At 37.2% G+C, this 23,563-nt stretch overlaps 1 protein-coding gene across 1 annotated transcript in view; it reads left to right on the top strand.

Moving 5' to 3' along the window:
* The window catches only part of LOC149181003 (two pore calcium channel protein 1-like), a 399,691-nt gene extending 378,644 nt beyond the window's left edge, over positions 1-21,047 (top strand). Inside the window, exons 17-20 of the mRNA XM_089414060.1 lie at positions 12,130-12,216; positions 12,386-12,463; positions 20,272-20,309; positions 20,548-21,047. Of these exons, the coding sequence (XP_089270186.1) occupies positions 12,130-12,216; positions 12,386-12,463; positions 20,272-20,309; positions 20,548-20,635 (291 nt within the window). The 3' untranslated portion in view covers positions 20,636-21,047. The remainder of the gene's footprint in view (positions 1-12,129; positions 12,217-12,385; positions 12,464-20,271; positions 20,310-20,547) is intronic.
* The last annotated feature ends 2,516 nt before the right edge of the window (positions 21,048-23,563 follow it).

The raw sequence follows: 23,563 nt of genomic DNA, 5'->3' as shown, positions 1-23,563 counted from the left end.
GAAAGATATAAGCTCTTCATTTATTAACTATCTAGTAACATGAAAAGTAAATCTAATCCTAAAACTGAAATAAAATGCTGGAATGACAAGGAGTAAGGTTAGAAATACAATACAAAGGATGCCCCATGGCATCAGATGTGTTCAATATAGTGTATACTGAGCATTTTCCTGCTTTCAAGCAAATTTGTCGGCTGCTTGTTGGATGTGCCATGTCCAATTCTGCATACAGTAGGACTTTTCCCTATCCGAAAATCAAGCTACTCACGGTCGTCTGATGCATCAAATCTTCTTCTCGTTTTCTTTTTCTTGCGCTTTTTCTTCGTGGCAGGCTGTATCACTGATGACATGGAACTTTCTACTTCAAAGCTCTCAGATGAAGTATGTAAGATATGCGTGACATGTTTTTCTTCATTCTGCATCTGCCCTGTCAAGGATGATGGATCAATCTCACAAGTGCCATGAGTTATAACTTGATCTTCTATGACTGGTGGATTAATCGTGTGAGCATCAACCTGATTATTAATTTCCCTTTTATCTAGGTCACCTTCATTTATCCACTTTTCAGTGCAACAAAGGACCTCATAATAAGATGGAGCTTGCTGTAACAGATAAGGAGGCTCCTGATCTATTGACGTTCCCTGGTTTCTTTCATCCTCTGACAGCTGTTGAAATTTCTGAACCTGAATTGTAATGGCATCCATCTGACTAAAGTGTTCATCCTTCATAGCACTGATTTCCTTGGCATGGTCTTCTTCCATGGTCAATAACTTATTTTGCATAGAATTAATTTCCCTATCATGATTAGCTTTCATGGTCGTCATATTTTCCTCTAAGCCTGATAACTTGCTTTGCATAAAACTAATTTTTGTGTCATGATTAGTTTTCATGGCCTCAATTTCCTTAGCATGCTGATTTTGCATGATCTCCATTTCCTTATTACGTTTTTCCAGGTGGGTGCATAAAGTTCTCACATCATTGGCGTAATTAGTTTGATTGATCTCCATATTTTTTACCAGCCGCATTAGTTCTTGTATAATTTTCTTCTGATCTTCTTTTTCATTGTCGACACTGATTTTGTAATTTGTCCCTGCTTTTCCACTATCATGGATTTGATCTACAATGGTACAGGTGGATGGCACATTCTGATATGAAGAATTGTCTCGAAATCTTTCATCGACAGTTGGACCTTTTATAAGATTACTTTCATTTTGTTGCACAATTTTAGGGGCACAAGGCGAGCTATCTGGATCACCATATCTATCTTTAAATGCATCAACAATGTCTTGTAAAGAAGTGAAAGAATATTTAGGACAACTATTAAACCAATTCAAAGCATCATCCTTTAAAGAAAGGACAAATAGACGCATTTTGGCATCTTCATGATTATACTGAGTAGATCTACAATACATGATCATTATACGAGTAAACCCGCCTAGATGCTTTTTAACAACGACTGAATCACCACCCGAGAACACAGGTAATTTAGAAATGGCCACTTCCGGAACATCATGGCGAACATTAGTAAAATGACATGGTTTAAACGAATAATCCATGATGAATAATGAGGGACCAAATGGATGATAGAAAGAGATCTCTGCTCAAGAAAATTAAGAGATGAAATAAGTGGAGTTGCCACTTGAACAATGTATCTAATTCTAGGATCCAAAAAGCAACAAACAAGCTGATATGAGAGAGGCTTCTTGTCTGGGAAAAATAAATGAAAGAAATGGAGTCGCCACCCAAACAAGAAACGAACTGAAGAGCAGGTGCTGATATGACGAAAGATAAGATCTAAATGATGCCAAAAAATGTTGAATCTGCCAACTCAAATGAGAGATGAGAAAGATGAAAGAATGATGAGAAATGAGAAGATGAATGTCGTTGAAAAGCCGAGAATAAAATGTCCCCGGCGTCGGCGCCAAGAAATGTTGTCGCACAGATTGTCACGACAACGCTCAGATCAGGGGCTGTCACGTTGATCCCCGATCTCTCCGTTTAAGTTGTCTCCCGAGGCTAAGGGGGGTAGACCCTATGGGATGAATAAAGACCAACTGTGGATCAGTTGGGTTGGGAGACACAACAAGGCGATTTAGCATCTGATTGATTTTTTGGAAATTAAAGTACCAGTGCCTTATGGAGTTAATGATTAAATAATTGTTTATCAAAAGCTGCAGAAATATGAACTTTATAATTCCATGATTAACAATCATTTATAACCAAGATATTCAACAAACGCACAATGCCTTAACGATAATCCAGCAATTAAATTTATAAAGATTGAATACATTAAACCATGAAATTTAAATGCTAACCAGCTCACGAAAAAATTCACCACTTTTGAAAAGCTAATCTTTAAATAAACATTTAAGCGCATTTAACTATAGAGAAGTGGAACATAGATACCAGAAAAGCCACCAAAAATGATTTTCAATTTTTTGTTAAGCTTTTTCAAAATATTTTTTTTAATTTTTTTTAATTTTTATATATTTTTATAAAATTTTAAGTTTAAAATAAAACAAGATTGAAATCTAAATAAATAAAATCTGAATCTAAATCTAAAACTAACACTTTATCATATATACATAAAAAAGGAAAATCTAAATTCTAAAAAAAAATACTTTTTATGGCTTTTTAAATTTTAAATTTTTATATTTTTTTATATTCTTTATGATTTTTTATTTATTAAAAAAAAACTAAACTAAATTCTAAATAAAGTTAAAATCTAATCTAAACTTAAATCTAAATTAAATATAACCTAAAGACTAACCCTTTTTAAATTTTGATTAAGCTAAACTAAGATAAAAAAAAAAAATATCTTTTTTATGAATGTTTTTATTTTTATATTTTTTAATGATTTTTATTTTTTATGAATAAAACAAAGCTAAACCTAAAAATATCTAAAAATAAAACTAGAACTTAAGCAAAAGTAAATAAATAAAAAGTCTCTAAAAATCGAATTTTTTATTTATTTTAATATATTTACATACTTCATAAAAAAGGAAAACATACGCTAACTAAATTAACCTATACTAAACTTAAGATCAAAATCAAAAAAAAAAGAAATGAACTAATGCTAACACTTTATCACGTATATATAAAAAGGGAAAAAACTTATAAAATCTAAAATCTAAAAGAAAAACTAAAATCTAAATCAAAAAATAAGAATGTAACCTAGCCTAAAAATCGTAACACATTTTTAATTGTCTCTGCAGGTTGAAGGCATGAAGGTCAAGCTGCAGATTTGGCGTTTGTTGTGTGAGGCGCTGCGATGGAAATTTGAGAGCAGAAGAAATTTGTGGAGATACAAGGGAGCTAGACGCAGGTTTAAAGCGTAGATGAAGCCGTTGGATGCAGTTGCAGGTGCGTGCAGGTTTGAGAGCAAGATGGAGAGATGCACGTGAAGGGTAGCAGAGGAAGCGTAGCAACGTGAGGGAGAAGATATGTGCAGATTTGGATAGCGATGAAGAGCAGACTGGAAAGAGGAAGGATAGGTATGGATGCTGGCTATGGAAATGAAGAGAGGGATTCGTTGCAATTTTGAAGAAGGGAGCAGCAGGAATCCGCGGGGAGCTGGAGCTGCGTGGATAGCAGTTTGGTAAAGGACTGCGTATAGGTTGACAAATGATGGCAAGGATGGAGGAGATTGCTGCATAGAGGAGATGGATGCGGGGTTGAGGGAGAATAAATCTGAGTGATGGAAGGACAGGCAGATCGCTTGCATGGACACATTTGGAGCAGCATGAAAGGGTTTAGTGAGCTGATCTGAGATGGACAGTGATTTTGCAACGTTTGTGGCTTTAAAAAAAAAATAATTCAAAAGATTTCTCTGTAACAACAATGAAACCCCCGGCAACAACAGGCAGATGAGAAAATTCTCCAGAAAAAACTGATATAAAAAATTTCAGATCCTTTTGCTTCAGATTTGCTTGCTGAAAACCCCACAAAAAAAATTCTCTAGAACTGTAACTTGCAATGGCAAAACGAAATACCTAGAAACAATATGTGCAAGAATCAAAACTGAAAGCCCTAAAACCAGTTAAAAATGTACAATATTTACAGATTTTCGATTCTTAAGCAGCCAGATTTGTCAATAATCCACAGTGATATTTTCAGAATTTAAATTCAATGTGAGATGCTTCAGAAAACCCTTCATGCATTCATAAAAAAAATTTCAAATGATAAGCTTGGGATCAAAACTGGTTGGGCTCTTTCAGAAAACGCAATTCGGGAGTTGGCTGGTTCAACCGAGAACTTCCCCTAACGCCCGGTAAACTCAAAACTAAGATTTCCTGCACAGCTTAAAATCAACCATTAACATAGAGGGAGAAAACAATAGTGAAATCCAGATCAAATGGAGATACCTACCATTATATTTCAGAATCTAAACTATCATTCAAACCCCAGAGATCAGACAAGATACCTGTGCCTAAATCAATCTTCATCAAGCTATTATCAATGGCTGAAAATAAAATTATGCAGAAAAATAAATCATCTTACAGCACTTCCAGAAGAGTAACACCAGCAAGATTTTTAACCCCAAAGTCTTTCTTTATTGCACAAAAAATGACTACAAGAGAGCTTTCTTTAGCACCAGACTCTCAGATCAAATCTGATCTCAAATGACCCCTAACACCCTATTTAAAGGAAAATTTCCCAACGGCTAGTTCGAGTGATCCATGTCAAACTAATCTCGACCGTCGATGAGGATCAAAATCCCTTTTAATCTCATTCGTCGAAATTTTAAATGCATTTTAATATATTAAAAATTTAAAACTTTGCATTTATTTTCTCAAAACTTTGACTTATTATTATTTTATTTTTTAATTTTTTAATTAATTTATTTTTAATTTATTTTTAAAATTTTATTTTTTATTTTTTTAGTTTTTTATTTTTATTTTTTTTAATTTTTTAAATTTTATTTTTCATTATTTATATCTTTTATTTATTTATTTATTTTTATTTTTTTTGGATACTCGAACTTAGCCCTTTGGAAAAATCACCTAGGACATAGGACTTATGAGGGGATTAAAACATTTTCTAACCCTCAAGACACTTTATATCATGACTTTTACAGTTTTACATCTCAAGGGGGAAAACCCATTTGACATAGACCCTCATAGACCACCTAGTTCTGCGACACAACTATAATGTAGCAGATCAAACAATTTGTAACAACCTAACAAAATAGTTAGAATTATTTCCAAATTACTTTTACATAGACTCTAAGCACACTAGGATTCCCCTAAGATTCTAATGACAAAATCCATTCCGGCTTTGGGGTTACGCTAAAGGAAAACTCTGCCGATCATGGATCGGTGAGACAAAAAACCTTATGGAACGTAGATTATCACTAGAAAATTAGGTTTACCTAGGCAATTTACATACATGACTCAGATCTGCTAAGATTATTTACAATTTACACATGCAAACTGGGTTTACAACATAAAATGATCGCGCTGATGATGACAGTTGAATGGCATGGACACGTCGATCCAGCGTTGCCTTTTTTTGCGAAAAAGGGGGTGTACTGCTATGGGTAGTTGACACGTAGTGGTCAACAGGTAGCATCGGATTTGTTCTAGCCATGAAAATTGGTGGAGAGGCTAAGGCACATGAGTTCTCCAAGACCTAGAAATTGTTTGAAAAAATTCCACCCGGATGAAGAGATATTAAAATAATTAATATTTTTAATGAGACCCTAAGTCTAAACTTAAAATATTAATATAATATGGGTGAGAAAATTCTAAATAACGAGGATCAAGCCAGATCTAATCTTAGCCATTGATTAGGGATTTAATCTCGGTCGTTGAATCGTCAACAGGAAAAGTATAAGAGGAGGCTTGAGGGTCAGTTGGAAACACACCAAGAGAGATCAAGAATTCAATTTTTTGGGGCTGGGTTTGCTGAGGAAATCGAGTTAGAGATCAGTTGCAGTGAGGGGCAGTTTAGCAAGGGATTTCGATCCAAGGCTGAAGAATACATAGCAGAGAGGCAATGAAGTGCCAGAAGAGGCAACGTAGGCCCAAGAAGGGCTGATGCAGAGGCCTGAGGAGCCAACGCAGAGGACGCAGAGGGCCGTAGAGGCTGACGCAAAGGGCCATAGAGGCTGACGCAGAGGACGTAGAGGGATTCAGAGGCAACGATGGGAGAGTCTGTGGGGCAGACTGGGAGCTGATCAGCTGACACAGAGCCGAGGAAGGGTGACGTAGTTCCTGAAGGGTGATGCAGTTCTAGAGGAGTGCTTGGAGCAGCTTTCGCTGTCTAGCACAAGGAACAACTGGAGTCATTGTGGGATTGTTCGTCCGGTTGCTGATTTACCGGAATATCTGTCTCTGGATAGAGGTACTACTGCGAAGAATATTCTCTGAAGGGTGAGCCATTTTTGGCACCTTAGTTGTAATCAAAAATTTTCTTAATAACAAAACTCTCATATACGCTGCACCGGTTTTCCCAATTGGGTTTTTCCAGGGACGATTGTCCAAAAATAACGATGTCCCTTGTGTTGTTTCAATTTATTTCAATTGTTGATCTGTATATTTGTGAAGGTTGCAATTGTGTTTACTTCAATGTTTATGTCACTAAATAACTTGTTAATGTAAAGAACAAGTAGGAGATAATAAACCAAATATTGCAGTAGGGGTTTCTGATGTGTTAGATTCAGAATTTTTCACACAGAGATGGATTTAGGGCAAACTAAGGCCAAACAGAACCAATGCTAAGCCCAGTAGGGCTAGAGTTGGGCTAAAAATTGCCAAGGAAGGTCAGCGCTGGAGGGGAGATGCCTTGGAATGCCTATCGGCTAAGGGAAAAAGCCCTAAAGGGCTGTCGTGGGCCCCACAAGGGCCACGACCTAGGGTAAGAAGGAGGTCGAGAGCTTGGGGAGGGCCCTAAGGCTTATGGCTTAAGGCCTAGAGGCCTATAAAGCTTGCTGGAAGCCCTTAGAGGATTGCGGCTAAGGGAGAAGAGGGGAAAGGGAGAAGAATGAGGGTTGAGGAGGAGAGGAGGACGGCTAACAGAGGGATAAGGAGGCTGAGGAAGGATAGATGGAGGAGAAAGGACAGGGTCGAGGGCAAGGGAAGGGCCTCTAGGGCCTGCAACAAGGTCTAGAGCCCTGGGGCTTATGGCCAACCCTGAAAAGGGAAAAAGAAATGACGCAGAGGCCTAAATGGCTGACGTAGGCAAAGAGAAGGAAGATGTTGACCCTAGGAAGGCTAGATCCGGGCCTAGGAGGCCTAAAAAAAGAAACCCTCGCTTCAAAAAAAATATCTTCCAAATTTGAATCTTGCTACAAATTTTCCAATGGCTAGCCCTACAAAAATTTCTAGAGACTAGATCTTACCCTCAAGGGCCTAGATCTAGCTCTATTCCAGCTTTCTTCAGTAGATTTCACACGCACAAATAGATTCACAAACACCCAAAACCGTCAAATATATACAAAATCTCAAAACCCCAAAACCCCAATTAACAAAAATAATTTACAAATATACAAGGATTTTGAAAAATAAATTTTTGAGAGATAAATTTTTTTATGGATATTCTCTTTGATAAATGCCTGAAATATACTTTAGAAACACAATGCACACTATACTCTTAGCGAAAATTAAATACACCACATAAATATTTGGGATCCAAACAAAGTTGGTTCCTGCCCATAGTTTGTGAACTTGGAGACCAAGGACTGAAGTACTTGCAAACACTATGTATTTATTTCAAGAAAATCCATTAATCATATGGCGAATCAAATCATCTAAGATTAGCCCAAAACTATCAATAGAAAGACTCTATCTCCATCTAATGAAAAACAAATCTTATCATTTACCAGCACAACATAGGAAAGCTCGTAGTCAATACATACCACAAATCAACAAACATAGAACACCTTAAATTGCACCCCAAAGTCTTTAATATGATAGAAATAAAAGTTCCCAGCGGAACAATGGTGTTACATAAAACGCTTTTGCAGCAATTTCTTAGCCAAAAATCAAATGGCTAGAGACTCAAATGACTCTCTAATTTATAGATAAATCCTCCAAGTCGAAAATAATGGCTAGTCGGCTTCATCCTTGTCAAAATAATCTTGGCCGTCGAAAAATACTTGATGATCTTTCAAATCTTAGCGGTTGAATTTTTATTTTTGAGGAATTTTCGAATTTATCATTTAATTTAATTTTGAGCTAATTTCCTCAAAAATTTTACTTTGACTTAACCACCAAGGTCCAAGGGTCCAATTTTTCTTAAAATATCCAATATTTCCTTGGTGGAGGACTTCCAAAAATTAGTTCTTTTGATACCCATGAATTTTTTCCACTTGGAGAATTCCATTTCTCTAGACTTTTAATTTTGACTCTAATTAATTAAATTTTTGCCTTAGGATTTTAATTTATTTTTGCCAAAAAAATTAATTAATTGACACTTGAGGGGATTAATTATTTTTTCCACCCTCTAATATTTTAGCCATGGTGTCTAAGTATGAGGGACCATGCACTAAAATATTTTTTACATAAGATTTTTTAAAATTCAACCTTCAAAGGGGGAATACCCGTTTGGCTTAGAACCTCAAATTACATACCCAAACTGCGACACAACATGATCTAGTAAACCAAGTGATTTGTAATAAAATAATTTAGCCAACTAGCTTAAATTATTTCCAAATCACTTTTACATAAGACTCGACTAGAACACTAGAACTCACCTAAGTCTTTGACGAAGAATTCCGCCCTAGCTTTGGGGTAAGGTTGGAGGGAAAAAATTTGCCGACCATCCATGTTTAGAAACACAAATGAGTGAGTCAGATGAAAGAAAAACCTTCTAGGATGAAACTCTTGCCAAAACAATAAGCTTACCTAAGTTGTTACATACATTCATGGGCTTACTAGCATCATTTACATTACATAACATGCAGAATGGGTTTATACTGACACATAAACTGTTGAGAGATGATCCGAACCTGTTGAAAACATTGGTACTTCCGCTTCCTTTGAACTTTGACAAAATTTGTGCAATAGAGCCAACCCCTAGATCATGATTTATGGAGCCCTCTACACACTTTGGCACCAAAGGAGCCCAACACATACCCTATAAAGGCCTACGCATGCATGACGTCAACATTTTGGCCTCTTTGGTGGGTTAATTGTTATGTTCTAGATTGGCTATGAGGTTTGCTTGTAACCTCACCTTGTATTAACCCATTATTTAATGACTCAAGGGGCTTTAGGCTAAAAGTAGAGATCATTAGAAATGTATAAATTGGAGAGAGATCATTTCATTCTCTCATTATCATCACTTTGAGAATTTGGATCTCAGAGAGAATTTTGCTCTTGTTTCTTTCTTGGCTATTGGAGTATTATTGGATGCATTTCGATGTTTGGAAGCTATTTTGGATTGTCTTTGGAGCTATTTCTTTGGTGAATGGATGGATATACTACATGTTATCTTGTAAGTGCCTATTGTTGAAGAATTTTATCTTGAAATTGTCTAATGTATGGAATTGTTGCTTCTAGATTATGCTTATTTGTGCCCTAATTGTTGAAAATAAATTTTGGAAAAGGCTATCTAGTTGAAAATTGCATATGTTACTTATTATATAACATGTAATGAATGTTCCAAGTGGAAGAATTCTAATAACTCTCCATCAATACCAGTTTCCTTAGAAGTGGGTAAATGCTAGAAGTTGATACCTAGGGCATCAATTTTTAGCTTCCTTAGAAACGATTTATCTTATCCTAAGCCTCCTTCACTTCAAGTCCTTGGTGATCATCCCTATTTTTCGTCCATAAATTTTCCTCTTAAAATTTCAGTGCTCTTAAGGCTAGGATGTCTAACTAGGGCTTAGAGCAAAATCCTTTGGGAAATGTTTTGTTGGGACTTGAGATCCTAAACATCAAGTGGAAGGTCTTGGCTACTTGACCTATAATTTTGGTCGGCATCCACTTAAGTTTTTTACGTAAAATCTCTTGCCCTAGGTGTGCCCTAAGAGGGAAACCCTAGTTTTTCTTCCTAAACTTGAGGGATTTCTTGAAAGTCGTATGAGCCTAGTACTTGTTGAAGTATATCTTAAAAATCTTTTCTCTCCATTGCCTTGACCTTGGGAATACCTGAACTCAAGCTAAATCAACAAACCCTAGGTCTTGTGCATTTTATTACTAGGTCTCTTATAGAAAGTATATTGCTTCTTTGTGAAGCCTTATGCCTGAAATTCCAGTCTTTCTTGAGAGATTCTAGTCTATCACCTTATACCTTGACCTTAGAATATCTTTCATAGGTGATCCTATCGTATCAGGACTCCTCCCATTGGTGAAAATCCATAAAGAGCAGAGGGGCTTGGTTGTGGTGACAGTGGACCATTGCCCCATTGTTAGCACTTAGTCTAGCTTATTGTCTTGTAGGGTTTCCCTTTCCGAGGCTTTCTAGATTTTGTGGTAACATGTCCAAACCCATATAATCATGAAACACTTCCCACATTTATGTTTTGAATTTTCATTAGAAAAAATCACTTTTTAAGAGTCTCCAAGGATCTTTTTCACACCTTGTTGTTGGGCACGTCTAACACACATCCAGATGTGTTTGGCATGTGTCTTGTTTTAGGACATGTGTTGAACATGTGCCCAATTCATGAGATATGTGCAGGCCCCCTTGAGGAGCATGTCCTGTTACTTAGCTCCTATATTTTCAAGGGGTAACAATATCAAAGTAAATAGACTTGTAAAAATTCACCTTATGAACTCAAAATTAGAAGGGAGCCAAATCACATCTATTTCCATTAATATCTTAAAAATTCAACCTATAGTACATTATTCATGAGTTTCATACAATATCCAATCACCAATAATTCATACTTAACAACACACAATATGATGCAAAAGGTTCATGCTAAGGAATATAATCGACAATTTAACTGAACAAGTCATTTTGCACCCAATTATATCCGTCATGTTCATTTAAGTTAAGATAGTTACAAAATCTGTTACCATAGTGTGAAACATGCAGAGGGAAAGACCATGTGCAAGAAAATCTCTTAGCGCAAGGGCCTGAAGTGCATGAGCCATTGTCTTCAAGTGCAAATTTCTCAAGCATGGGAACATATTAACTATGCAGTGCACTTCCAAATGCAGATGCAATTTGGCATGCTTTTCATGAAAAAGGGGCACCCACAATCCTTGATGGAGGAAAATTTTGAAAGTTGGTGTCTTGTCGGATAATTGGTAAAGTATGGTAGGATTTTAGTTCAGTCTAGCATCTCAAAGGAAACCCGGTTACAACAAAAAATCACGCATAACATGTATATTTCTTTTGGCTCCTTGGAATTGTTTTGTGACATTTTTCACTAATACAATTCCGAAAGAACTTTCATTGTGTGAATACTTGAAAATTGAGATAGATTGCTTTTAAAACTGACAATTCTCAACTAAGCTAATTCAAAACCATGTGATAAGGACTCCATCTAGCTACAAAATAGCTAATCTAGCTATTAAATAGGAAACCAAAATATGTTATTGAATACAGTGTCCTGGCCTGGGAGAAAGACAAAAATCTTTGGGAAAAAAACAATATCCTTTTTGCAAAAGTTTAGTTTTTCTATACATGGAACTTATTTGTTTGTCTCAATAACCACTATAGCGTGCAATGAAAGTTGTATTCCCAATCAACGTTTGGGAATGTCTCTTGGATGGTTTCATTTCAACATATTAAATTTTGCTTCGCTGTGAGAAAGGGAAACATCTAAGGTATGCTTTTGGGTTTGTTGAAAATTCACAAGGTGGTAAAACCACTGCTTACTAAGCCCCATCTCCACCGAGAATAAGATTTCCCATCCATCACCACCTAGCCAACTTTAATGTGCAACTAATGTTTTGTATTCAATGTTCCTTGTAGACCATAGGTTCACAAATAGATTGCTCGGAGTTAACTTGTTTTTTCGCTTGTAGTTTTATGGCATATCACTTTTTTTCTGCTAAATGTTTTCTGTCCTATACAGAATATCTTCAGATACACTTTACATCACCACCGTTCTGTTGTTGATCATTTCTACCTAGCATGCTAATTCAGGGATGTCTCGATATATTTTTTCATACATTTATCTGTCCACTGTAATATCTGATCTGAAATTATTGCTATTTTCAAATATGCAAGGGCTATGTGCAAATTACTGGAACGTCATGGGCACTGCTATACTTCATCAGTTTTTATGTAATAACGGTGTTGCTTCTTGTCAACCTGGTGAGATATTTTACCAAGCTACAGGTGCATTTCACATAGACAATTTTTCCTTGTATAGCACATTACGTTGTTCCTTATTTCTTATATAGGATCTGCAACCTTAGTTTCTCCTTCCTTAATGGCATGGTATCAGTGTGCAAATTTTAAAGTGTCCTATATTGTGATGCAGGTGGTTGCATTCGTATTGGAGGCATTTTTTGCTGAAACAGAGCTTGCGTCAGATGGTGGCCAGGACGAAACTGACCAGGTAGCTATTGAAGTGAGATGTGCATGCTGAATAAGTAAATAATTCAATGTTCCAACATACAAACCTACCCTCATGAAAGAGACGTTTTACTTCCCAACATCTAAATATTTCCAAACCCAACGACAATATAAATTAGATGGGCTTCAGAACTTTCTTTTCCTAACTAGAGAGTTTTAACAAGGCGAGTATTTGAAAAGTCAGCTATAACGACATTGTAGCATGACTGATACTGGGTGGTAGCAATATGCATATGTTGGAACAACCACGGAAGAAGTTGCAATTGAGAGAGAATATTCAATTATTTTTAAAGTTCGACATTTTTCTTTTGTTTTCTTAGGTCCTTGATTGGCAAATCAATTACTACCTTTAAATATGTGCTGGTTGGTTTTTGTGGGCAAAGATGATGACGGTTGAAATGAGAATAGAAAGCCCATAAGAGAGAAAAATAGATCAGAGTCGCCAATTGAAGAAAGTGCGGTTGAGGAGCCATTAATAACATAACAACGCTTAGATAAGGCATTATTGAACAATATGAGAGTGCCACTATAATTTATATACAAGGGAGTGTTGTATTTAACTATGATAGATTCATTTTAGTTTCATATCTAATGAGCATTGAAAGGGATCTACTAAGATCTCTTTTATTGTTAATGGTTCTAGTGTAATTTTTCCTATTCCATTTTATTTGTATCCATTTGTCTTGCACCAACATTTTTCCCGCCCGAAATGTAAAGAATATGTCTTCTCTCATTGCAAATAACATTAAAGGGACATGCTAGAATTGGATAAGGCTAGCAGATTCTCTTTGTAATTCAAACAAATAAACATTAGTTGGTTCGAAACGTCGACCGAAATTCAATGATGTGATTAATCCAAAAGACAATCTCTTTATCAATATGGATAACAAAGTATCAATATGGATCATAAAGGTCTTAGATCTAAAAAAATTTAAACTTCTCTCCAAAGTAGTTTATATTAAAATAAAATAAAAAAATACAAGGCTTGAGATCAAAAGAGTCGTCCTAATCACAACTTCAAGAATTAATATAATCACTATTTTACAAGAGCCAAGCTCTCTGTCTACAAAGTACCTAATGTTTACTTGTACTCTTGCTATTGTTGCAAATTCAAGACTTGATACCTTTTATTTCTCATCTAGGTTATCTATCATGTATTGTGTCATCTTTAGCAAAGTTGCCAAAGCATGAAGCAGAGTGAGAGCATTTTTGGAGTGAGAGCATTGGGAGCACCATTTTCTGAAAATTCTTGGCAACAGAGCATCCCGAGAGGAGGACCCCACACTTAGACTTAGGAACTATGGGGAAAATTTGACTTTATTTTGTAGCTAGTGGAATGTGGGGCCACCCACATGAGGAATTTGAACTTGGCCATTCGATGAGCTTGGAGGGAAATCGAATGGGTGAGAGGCCCACGTGAGGCTAAGGAGGCCCAAGGTAATAAAAGGAGGATCAATTCTCATTTTCGACCATCTTGAACATTTGCAAACACTCTTTTGTACACTTTGTTCCTTAGCGAGTCTACTGATTATTTAGCCACGAATCTCTCACGCGGGAGATTCAACCTCTTCTTGGGGGGACCATCCGTGCCCGCCCTACGGAGGTTGTTCCATAGGAGTTTCAAGGAGTTCAGTACAGTCACACACTCCAGCCATCAGCGCAGAGAGGGAATTGCGTATTTCCTGGGCAGCCAAAAACACGCAGGAGGAGTTGGAAGCCAACAAGGAGATTCATTGCTACTGGGAGTCCCGAGAGATAAGGAGGCTGCTTGTTGAGGACATTTTCGCTGGAGTTTGCAGCCAGCTAGACCAATGCATCAGTGATTCGAATTTCTGGGCAGAGGGATTGCGCAGAGGCCTGTACCACAATTCGTGGGGACTTGAGAGAGCAGTTAATCTTGGCCAAGGGCCATCCGGGGAGCAAGGAGTTGGATAGTACAGGTAAAGCAATGTTTCAGAAGTGTTTGCAGAGGGATTTGCAGGCTGTTTCTTGCAAGTCAAAATTGGCAGTAGAAACTGGGTAGAGGCTCCAAGGAGGCCGAAAATCCAAAGTCAAAACTAGCAAAATTCCCTTCTGGGTTATTCTGGGTTTTGTCCAAAGACTCTGAGGTTGAAAGGATATAATTTTCTGGGTAGTTTTTTAGCACCTTCCAGCTAGTCAAAGTTCAGTGAGCAAGCAGTTTACTGAGGCAACGCAGTGCAGAGTGGTGCAGCTGCTGGGCAGCCTTCAGCTCAGCTATATTCCCACCTGGGGTTGGTCTTGCTTGTTCATTAGGACAAGCCCAGGTCCACCGTTCCATTTCATATTGTATCTAGCCATTGATTTTAATAATATGGCTCAGCAGTTCCTTATTGGCAGTGTTTTCATGGATGTCTAATGTGTGTTTTTATTTTTATATGTTGTTGCATCGTTTATTTTCTTAATATCACTTACATTCCTACTTATGAACATTACACTCAAGAAACCCAGAATAACCCACAAAGGGTTTGGCCAAAGCTTGACCCCAGAGTTTCAACCCTCTTGGGCGTAGCTAACTCTCCTGTTGGGTAAATTGACCCACCTAAGAATTATGCTGTTGAATACTCCCAAAATGCCTGCAAACCCTGTTAGAAGACTTCCCAACGAATTTCCTCGTCAAAATCCACTATCTTCCCAACTTCCCGAAGTGCCTCTAGCTGTGACTATGCAGTGCCTATGTTGTTGTTACTCCTCCTGCCACTGTAACTTGATTCCTTGTTGCTGGTACGAATTGGGATGAAGTAGAACTCCCTCCTAGGGCTGGCACTCGAGGTCCACCGAAGCAAGGGCTAGGATTTCCACTCGAAAACACCCGATGTGCTGAACAACACATGCAGACTTGACTCACTGCTCAAGCATGCTCTTGTCAAAAGACATTCTGAAAATGATAGATGATGAGCAAAAATGAGAGCCCCGTCTTCCTTTCGTCGATTTTCCTCTAGGCTGCCCATGTGGGCCCACATCGAATTTCCCTCACATTTTTCACACCAATGAGAGCGTACTCTCCATGTGCGCCGAAAATCCTTTATGGTGGCCCCCACACTCCACCAAAGCCGCAATCTTTCCTTCAAACTCTAAAGTTGGGGTGCTTCTCATGCCAAAAACCAATTGTGGGTCCGCTAGGCCCACTTCTCCTAAGTGAAACAATGCAATATGCCAAAATTGAGAAAAAATCGATATTTACTTAGTGAAACACTAAGTAGGAATATCACATTAACATAGACATTACATTTGTGGGGTCATTGATTCCGTGGAGAACTACCTAACCAATTTGGATCAAACCCTTTTTCATTGTCAATGACCCCTTTTTGTGCTTCACAGGCCTTTGCATCTCTTGACTACCTTCTGAGGCTTCTCAGCCTCTGTACGAACATACCATGGCCTTCTCAGCCTTCTGTCACAGGCCTTAGGACTTTCAGCCTCCTTCTAAGGTTTTGCGGCTTCTTTCCTGAGGTTCTGTGGCCTCTTTTCTGAGGTTTTGTGGCCTCTTTCCTAACAACTTCAAACCACTTCTCTAGTTGTGGCCTAATCCAATTAACTTCAGCCTCCCTTCTAGTGATCTCGGCCAAGTCCCTTATTTTGGTTCAACCTTGGATCAAACCTTTCCTTAATTGTGTGAGAATTCAAGAATTTGACCTGAATCTACTATTGGAGCAACTGATTAAACTTCTCCTAATTGTTAATTACTGAAACAAATTATCTATTGCTTCCTACAGCAAATATCGAAGCTAATACAACTACAGCCTTCACTTAATTAATTAATTTGCCCAAAACAAGAATGGAACAATAGAGAAAGATACACAAGTGACAGTATTTTTTGGACAAATGTCCTTGGGAAAACCCAATGCAGGAAAATCGGTGCAGCAGATTTGAGGGTTTTTATTATTATGCAGAAGTATTCTGAATACAACTCTCGATGCCCTTCTGGAAATCAAGTTACAGAGAAATAAACTGGCAGAAAAACTTAGTGAGTTTACCTCACTCTACCTGGCAAGTCCCGGCTGATCCGGCAGCTGAACCAACTGTCCCCAACTATCTTTGTGCTAGCCCTGCGTCAACCTCAAAGGCTTTGCATCAGCTCTGCGCTAGGTCTACTTGCCTCTTGGAGCTCTGAAATCAATCCTTCCGACTCAAGCGTCAATTGCTCGACAAATCTGGGACTTCTGTTGAAAGATTACGCTACTTCGGCGTGAGCCCTTTCAGCTTTGCTTCAAGCACTCATGGACCCTTCTGGCCTAGCGTCAACCCCTCCTAGGTCTGCGCTACCTCCTCCTAGTGTCTCTCTGCCTCTCTGCTGCGTATTTTGGGCTCTGGAGAAGATACTCCAACCCAACTATCCCTGCCCCTCACTGCAACAACTCACTATCGAAATTCTCCCGGCAGCTCCTCTGCTCTGCTTTAGAAAATTGAACTTTTGAACTCTCTGTGTGTTCTTCCAAGTGACCCTCAAGCCTCCTTAAATAATCTCGTCATTGACATTCAACGGCCATATTAGAAGGTAATCAATGGCTAAGATCATTTCTATTTGATCCTCGTCTTCTTCTAGAAGTTACACCCACAGTTTATATTAATACCCTTTAATTATTTTATTTTCCTAAGTTTAGACTTAGGGACTCTTTAAAAATAATTAATTATTTTAATAAAACTGTTTTTGGGTGGAATTTTCCAAAACGCTTTCTGGGTTCTTTGGAATACATGTGCCTAAGCCTCCCTGCAAAATTTGAGACTTAGAGCACATCCGATGCTACTAGAAATCAACAAGTTACAGTCCAAAACTAGGGCTCATATTTTCCAAAGGCAAACATGGTTTGGTCACTAGAACAGAAATCTCTCTTCCAACACAATTCAAACTATTCTCTTTGGCCTCTTCTAGTTGTAGCCCTTGCTTATCTCTTTCCTTAGGGCTGCCTTTTAACAACCTCAGCTCTGATACCATGTTGATTTTTCAAGACTTCTAATCTGATAATTACTTCTAATGATTCTTTCAACAATTCTTCTTGTGTCACATTTTTCATTATGCAATTACACATAGAAAATCTCAACAGTGAAACAATAATGATAGTAGGATCATGAAGAGACACCAAACAAAAGTGACACAAAATTTTACCCTAAGAAAACCTTAACTAGGGAAAAACCCAACAACATTTTCTTAGAGAAATTGTCCAATTCAAGAGATACAATATGATTTCTAGTTAGAAACAAGGTCAAACTGACCACAAACATACCCAAGTCAAACCTGGTCAACTAGAGACAAATTCGGCCCGCTGATACAACCTCAGAAATTTGATCAACCTGACCTCAGAATTCAGTCAACTATGCTTCAGAAGATTTTGGGTCTGCTGCCTCAGAAGAATCTCAGTTTGCTACCTCAGAATTCATTCTTCTAAACTCCCACGTGTGAACAAAAGATGAGTATATGTGATCTGAATTGGTGCCTTGAGGAGGAGGAGGAGTAGCCTTTATATAGTCATCACATGATCCCGAATAGGTGTGTCTTTTGGGGCTAGCTGACTTGTACTTCTTGGAGGGATGGCTTGACTTTTGAAGACAATTTAAATTCAAAATTTCTTCTTTTATATCTCTTTTATAGGCTGACTTGGAGTCGCTGGGAATACCGACCGCAACTACCCCAAAATTCAACAAATTTCAAGTAAATCGTAGAGTGATAGTGATCTTCAACTTAACTCAATTGCAATGTTTGGGAATATTTTGGAATCTGACAAATAGGAGTAAATTCAATTGCTTGACCTCGTTCCTATTCAAATATTTCCAAGATCTGCAATTGAGATAAGGATGGTCGATAGTATGAGGAACCAACAAATGGATGCCAGCACTAGAATTGGGCTTCTCAGGAAACCCTCTACACGCTAGGCTACGAGGAAGCCCTCGGAAAATAGACTGGTCACAGAATTGCCTTTGGACCATCAGTTTCCATAGAGAAGGGTATGATTAACACACCTTTCAATGTTGCATCTTTGAGTGTCATGGAATTTAATGCCAAGGTGAGAAAGTATCCCGTGCAATTAAGGTAACATTGTAGGTGATAAACTATATATTATGTCCATGTTCCGAATGATTTGATTGGAGTCCACATAAGCGATAAATTATGGAGCCCATCGGATTAGGCTAAACGATGGGCATTCCATATCGGAAAGCATTTCTTGAACAATATTGGGGCCCCACCGAGGTTTGAAACTTGATTAACCCACCTCGTGTGGCTTGTGAGTGGTTACATTAGATTCAGGAGTATAGGGGCAGTCCTTAGCACTAGACCCCATGCCTCCTTGGTGATAAGTTGTAGATTTATTGATTCTCCCGACACCAAAAAAAAAAGAATAGAAAAAGAAAGAAGGTGATAAACTATGGACAATAATATGTATATAAGATCATAGCATAGGAATACAAACATATAACAATTATCAATTAAATTTGCAAATTCATCTAAACTTACTTTGCTATGTAATGATTTGGTATGTGTCTTATACCAGCGTAGCATAGCATAGATCCATCTTGAATCTAAAAGGGATCAAATTTCTTAATGCTTAAATCTTTTTATCATTTAATTCTATATTATATATTAATTCTCCTTCATATTAAATGATTAAAAAATTACACCTTCATAATTTGATATCTTTGTAGATTTGGTTTTAAAATAAATCTATGCTGGTTTTTTTAATTAAATGTTGTCATGTAAGTATATACTTAGTTATCTATTTTTAGTAGATCCATCTTAAATCTAAAAGGGAACAAATTTTTTAATGCTTAACTCTTTTTTATCATTTAATTCTATATTATATATTAATTCTCCTTCATATTAAATGATTATAAAATTACACCTTCATAAATGTGATCTCTTTGTAGATTTGGGTTTAAAGTAGATCTATGCTGGTTTTTTTAATTAAATGTTGTCATGTACCTATATACTTATTTATTTATTTTTATTTTTTTGTTGTCATGTAATGTTATGTGACAACATCTCTACTAAGTATAGAGCACCTTGCGGTGCAATCAACTACAAACATAATATAATCCTTTTTGTTAGTTGTGAACTAATATAAAAAAATCATTTTTCTAATTTCATTAATAATTCATGAATATTTATTAATTTCTTATTATAGAGTAATTAATTAGACATTTATTTTTATTTTCAACTATTTATTTTTATTTTTAATTCTAGCTTGAAAAAAAACATAAATAGGCCCTTTTTTTTTATTTAAAGAAAGAGTAAAAATAACAATTTTTTTAATTTCTAATTTTAAATGAAAAAAAAAAAAATAATAAGATGATTTTTATTTTTTTAACTTTAAAATTTATTTATATTTTATTTTTTAATCTAATGTTCTTTAACACTATATAACAGCTTCCCTCTATTGAATTGTAAAGCACCTGTTGAAGCAATAAGTGGCATTTACCTCATCAGAAAGAATTCATGAGAAATTGGTTATAATTAGGTGTACTTGGCTTTTAACTGACTATTCATTATGAGTGAGGCAGGCAACTAGAGCTGGTACATGGAGCTCATCCATTTCTATATATGCTCAAAATCCCTCTTAAATTAATTTTTGATGATGTAAGATATGCGAGAATATATTTATATAGATCCTTTAGATGTCCTTGATTTAAATATGATAAGATACATTTGCAGTTTGAAAATGCCATACAGTTTTGTTTTCTCCTTGTCTTTTTCACCACCTCGATTGCGCTGGTGTTATCTAAGAGTCGTAATTTTTTAACATTTTGCAAGAAAGATATTAACATTTTATTGTCGTCCAGGACGCCAAGAAAGAAGGTTCACGCCCAAAGCGTAAAAGGTATGTTACCATCATACTATTTTCTTCTGGCCGCCATAGCATTTCTGGATTTATGTATTATTAGCAAAACACAATATTTTTACTAATCTACTTTACTGTATGTTAAACATTTACTCTCTCTTTCAACACCTGTGGTCAATCTCTAAGTCTTGATTGTGTGTGTTAGGGTAGTCTGAGCTTTCAAATTTGGGTATTAAGAGATGAAGTTCTAATAGAATATTCAACGACTTTTATATAGGTCTGCAGCAAGAAGTGGACGAATAAAAGCGCTTCTCCATCATATGTTGAGTGCAGAGCTCGAGGAAAGCAAATGTGATGGGGAGTAATAATTTAAACTTATCCAAACAAAATTTGTTGGACGGTAGAATTTGTTACAGTATAGATTTGTCGGATCACGTTTATGTTATGACATGTCGGCCTTAAGCATGTCCACGGACAGAAAGCATCCTACTGCACATTTCCCTGTGTCTCGTCTCATTTATTCCTTCTTTATTTGCATCTAAAATGTATGGTGCATGTATATGGATGTATGCATGTCTGTGTATGTGCAATTGGTAAATAGCTTTGTTCTTGCTTGATATAGAATAACAAGGTGACAATCGGTTTGTATCAGATGGATTATAATTCTATAATTTTGGTAAATATTAGTACCATGCACAGTTGCATAGATGTAAAGTAAAAAAATTATTTTTTCTAGTTGTTGGTCATGTCCAGGGACAGAAACCATTCTACCGCACATATCCCTGTGTCTTGTCTCACGTATTCCTTCTTTATTTGCATCTAAAAAGTATGGTGCATGCATATGGATGTATGCATGTCTGTGTATGTGCAAGTGGTAAATAGTTTTGTTCTTGCTTGATATACAATAACAAAACAAGATGACAATCGGTTTGTACCAGATGGATTATAATTCTATAATTTTGGTAAATAGTATTGCCATGCACATTTGCAAAGATGTAAAGTAAATTTTTTCTTTTTTCTAGTTGTTGGTCATGAATGGCCATGGGAGAGCAAAGTCAACTCCTGTTACTCAAATTTTTGGAATATTCCTTATCTTTGTTCCTTAGATTTTTGGGAATATTCCATAATGTGCTAGCTGAGTTGCGGCTGAATTACTGGACTTTTTCCCGTTCATGAGATTTTTAAAATATTCCAGAATTTGCAATACCTAGTTGCCATGAATGAAATAATTTTCTCTATTTTTTTAAAAATGCAAAACTTATAATAAAAAGAAAAGTTGCAATTTGCCCCAGCTATATCTGAAGGCAAAACACCAAAGAGACAGAGTATATTATAAGGGGCTTAAAATTATGTAACTTGTTTGGTTTCTGGCTTGGCCAATTCTCTTGGGCTGTTTTTCTGTGGATTAAAACTTTGACCAATGGGCCTTTTTCACTCGCTCAGGGAATGTCAAATTTCCAAAAGTTTATTTGCAATTCCCTATTAGATTGGTTTCCTCCCCCAGCCAGTTGTGTTTTTAGTCTCTTATCTATTTGAAAGCGGTCTCGGCTCTCAATCAATATCATGGAAATGTTGTTTTCCCCTCCAGGAGTTTGCAATGGGGTTTGGTTTCTTGTTTAACTTTTTGTATTGCTTTTGGGCAAGTTTCCATTAAATGAAGTATTCCACCTACAGAGTCTGCACCGAAATATTTTGTTTCCGTAATCTGAGTGTTGTTGGTGGGACGTGCCCTTATACTATGTTCGAAAACCCTTTACTTAGATCCAATTCTACAAATATTCTTGCAAGGAAAACAGAAACACATCTTCTTTGGTTCTATTTGCTCCAAAGAACTACTAATTTTCTCCATCAATTCCTCTTCCAGAGATGGAGTCCACTCCTCTCCCACCGATGGAAGGGCAGAATGGTAGTCTAATCCGAACTAGGATCGAAGTGGCACTGGGGATTGCTCAGTTGAATTCTGAGAGCGAAAGAGTTTATTTCTATGTTCCTTAGATGCTCTTGGTCACCTTTTACCTACTAGACAAGAGCTAAACAAGATCATCAAGGAGGACATCTACAGGCAGTTCATCCAGGTCACTTGGGTCAATCGTCCAAAAGGGTTGCGCCCAAAGATGGCCATCTACGTTGAACACTTCTTGGAGTTGAGAAACGGGCTCATTGTTCGACCCCAGTATACGTTTCACCACTAGATGTATGCTCTTCGCATTCCTCTAGACCAGTTCAGAGTAGGTTCTCATAGACTTCGAGTAGAGACGGACCACCAGGTGGATAGACTAGACAAACTTTGTCAGGTATGTCATTTACAGGAAGTGGAGACCAAAGTGCACTTCATTCTTGGATGCCCTGTCTACAATGAGATCAGAGGAAGGTTTCATTGCTTGTTCAGAGATTCTCGGACCCTCGTCGACTTTTTTAGGTATCCCGATCAGAGGTGTTTGGCCCTATATATGCAGGAGGCTCTTAGGTTCCGAGTTCCGAGCGCATATTCTTCAACCTCCCTTCAGACCAGACCCCACACAGAGGATCATGACATTTTTCAGGGTACTACCTTCAGACAGGGGCACCAAGAGATTGATTGATACTAGTACGTATCCAGACTCCAGATCAGTGAGGATCCGTGGGACCTCACCCTACCACACGAGATCTCAGCAGTAGTTCCATCTCAAATCCATTCCTGGGAGACGAACTAGGTCCTCCAACATTCAACAGCGTGTGACCCCCCCAAGAAACGATTTAGTGGACAGTTTGCACTTGCCATCGGCTCTTCATCGGGCCAACAGACTTTGTTGAGTTTCTTCAGTGTTATTCATTCAGCCTCAGATGTTAGGAGAGATGGGTCTGATCCTCAGACCTATTAGCTCCTGGATCTTCTCCGCTAGGGCCAGATGTTGATTTACTTCATGCATTGTATCTTTTATAGGAGACCGTTTGGTTCTCCCGCTTTGTATATACATTAATGTACTCAACAGTCCCTTTGACCTACTTTGTGGTCATTAGTTGGACATAAATATAATTATCTTATCTTATATTATCTTATATACTTACGCAAAGAATTACCAATTTCTCAATGAACTCTATTGCCAGAGATGGAGGGGCAGAATGGCAATGTAACTGAAACTATGGTCAAAGTGGCAATGTTAGTTGCTCAGCTAAAGCTAAATTCTGGGAACCAAGGAGTTAGGCTAGAGTGTAATATTCTTAATTAGCCATGGCTAATTGGAATATTCGATTTTGCTCAATTTTGCCTTCTATAGTTATTTATAAATAAAAAGGTGAGGAAAGGGGGACAT

Source organism: Pinus tabuliformis, chromosome 3_2, assembly GCF_031772625.1.
Source record: "Pinus tabuliformis cultivar Carrire ecotype Pingquan chromosome 3_2, CPIR1, whole genome shotgun sequence".
In the NCBI taxonomy this organism is placed as follows: Eukaryota; Viridiplantae; Streptophyta; class Pinopsida; order Pinales; family Pinaceae; genus Pinus; species Pinus tabuliformis.
Note: the sequence above shows the minus strand (reverse complement) of the source record. Positions and strands in the feature narration are given on the sequence as shown.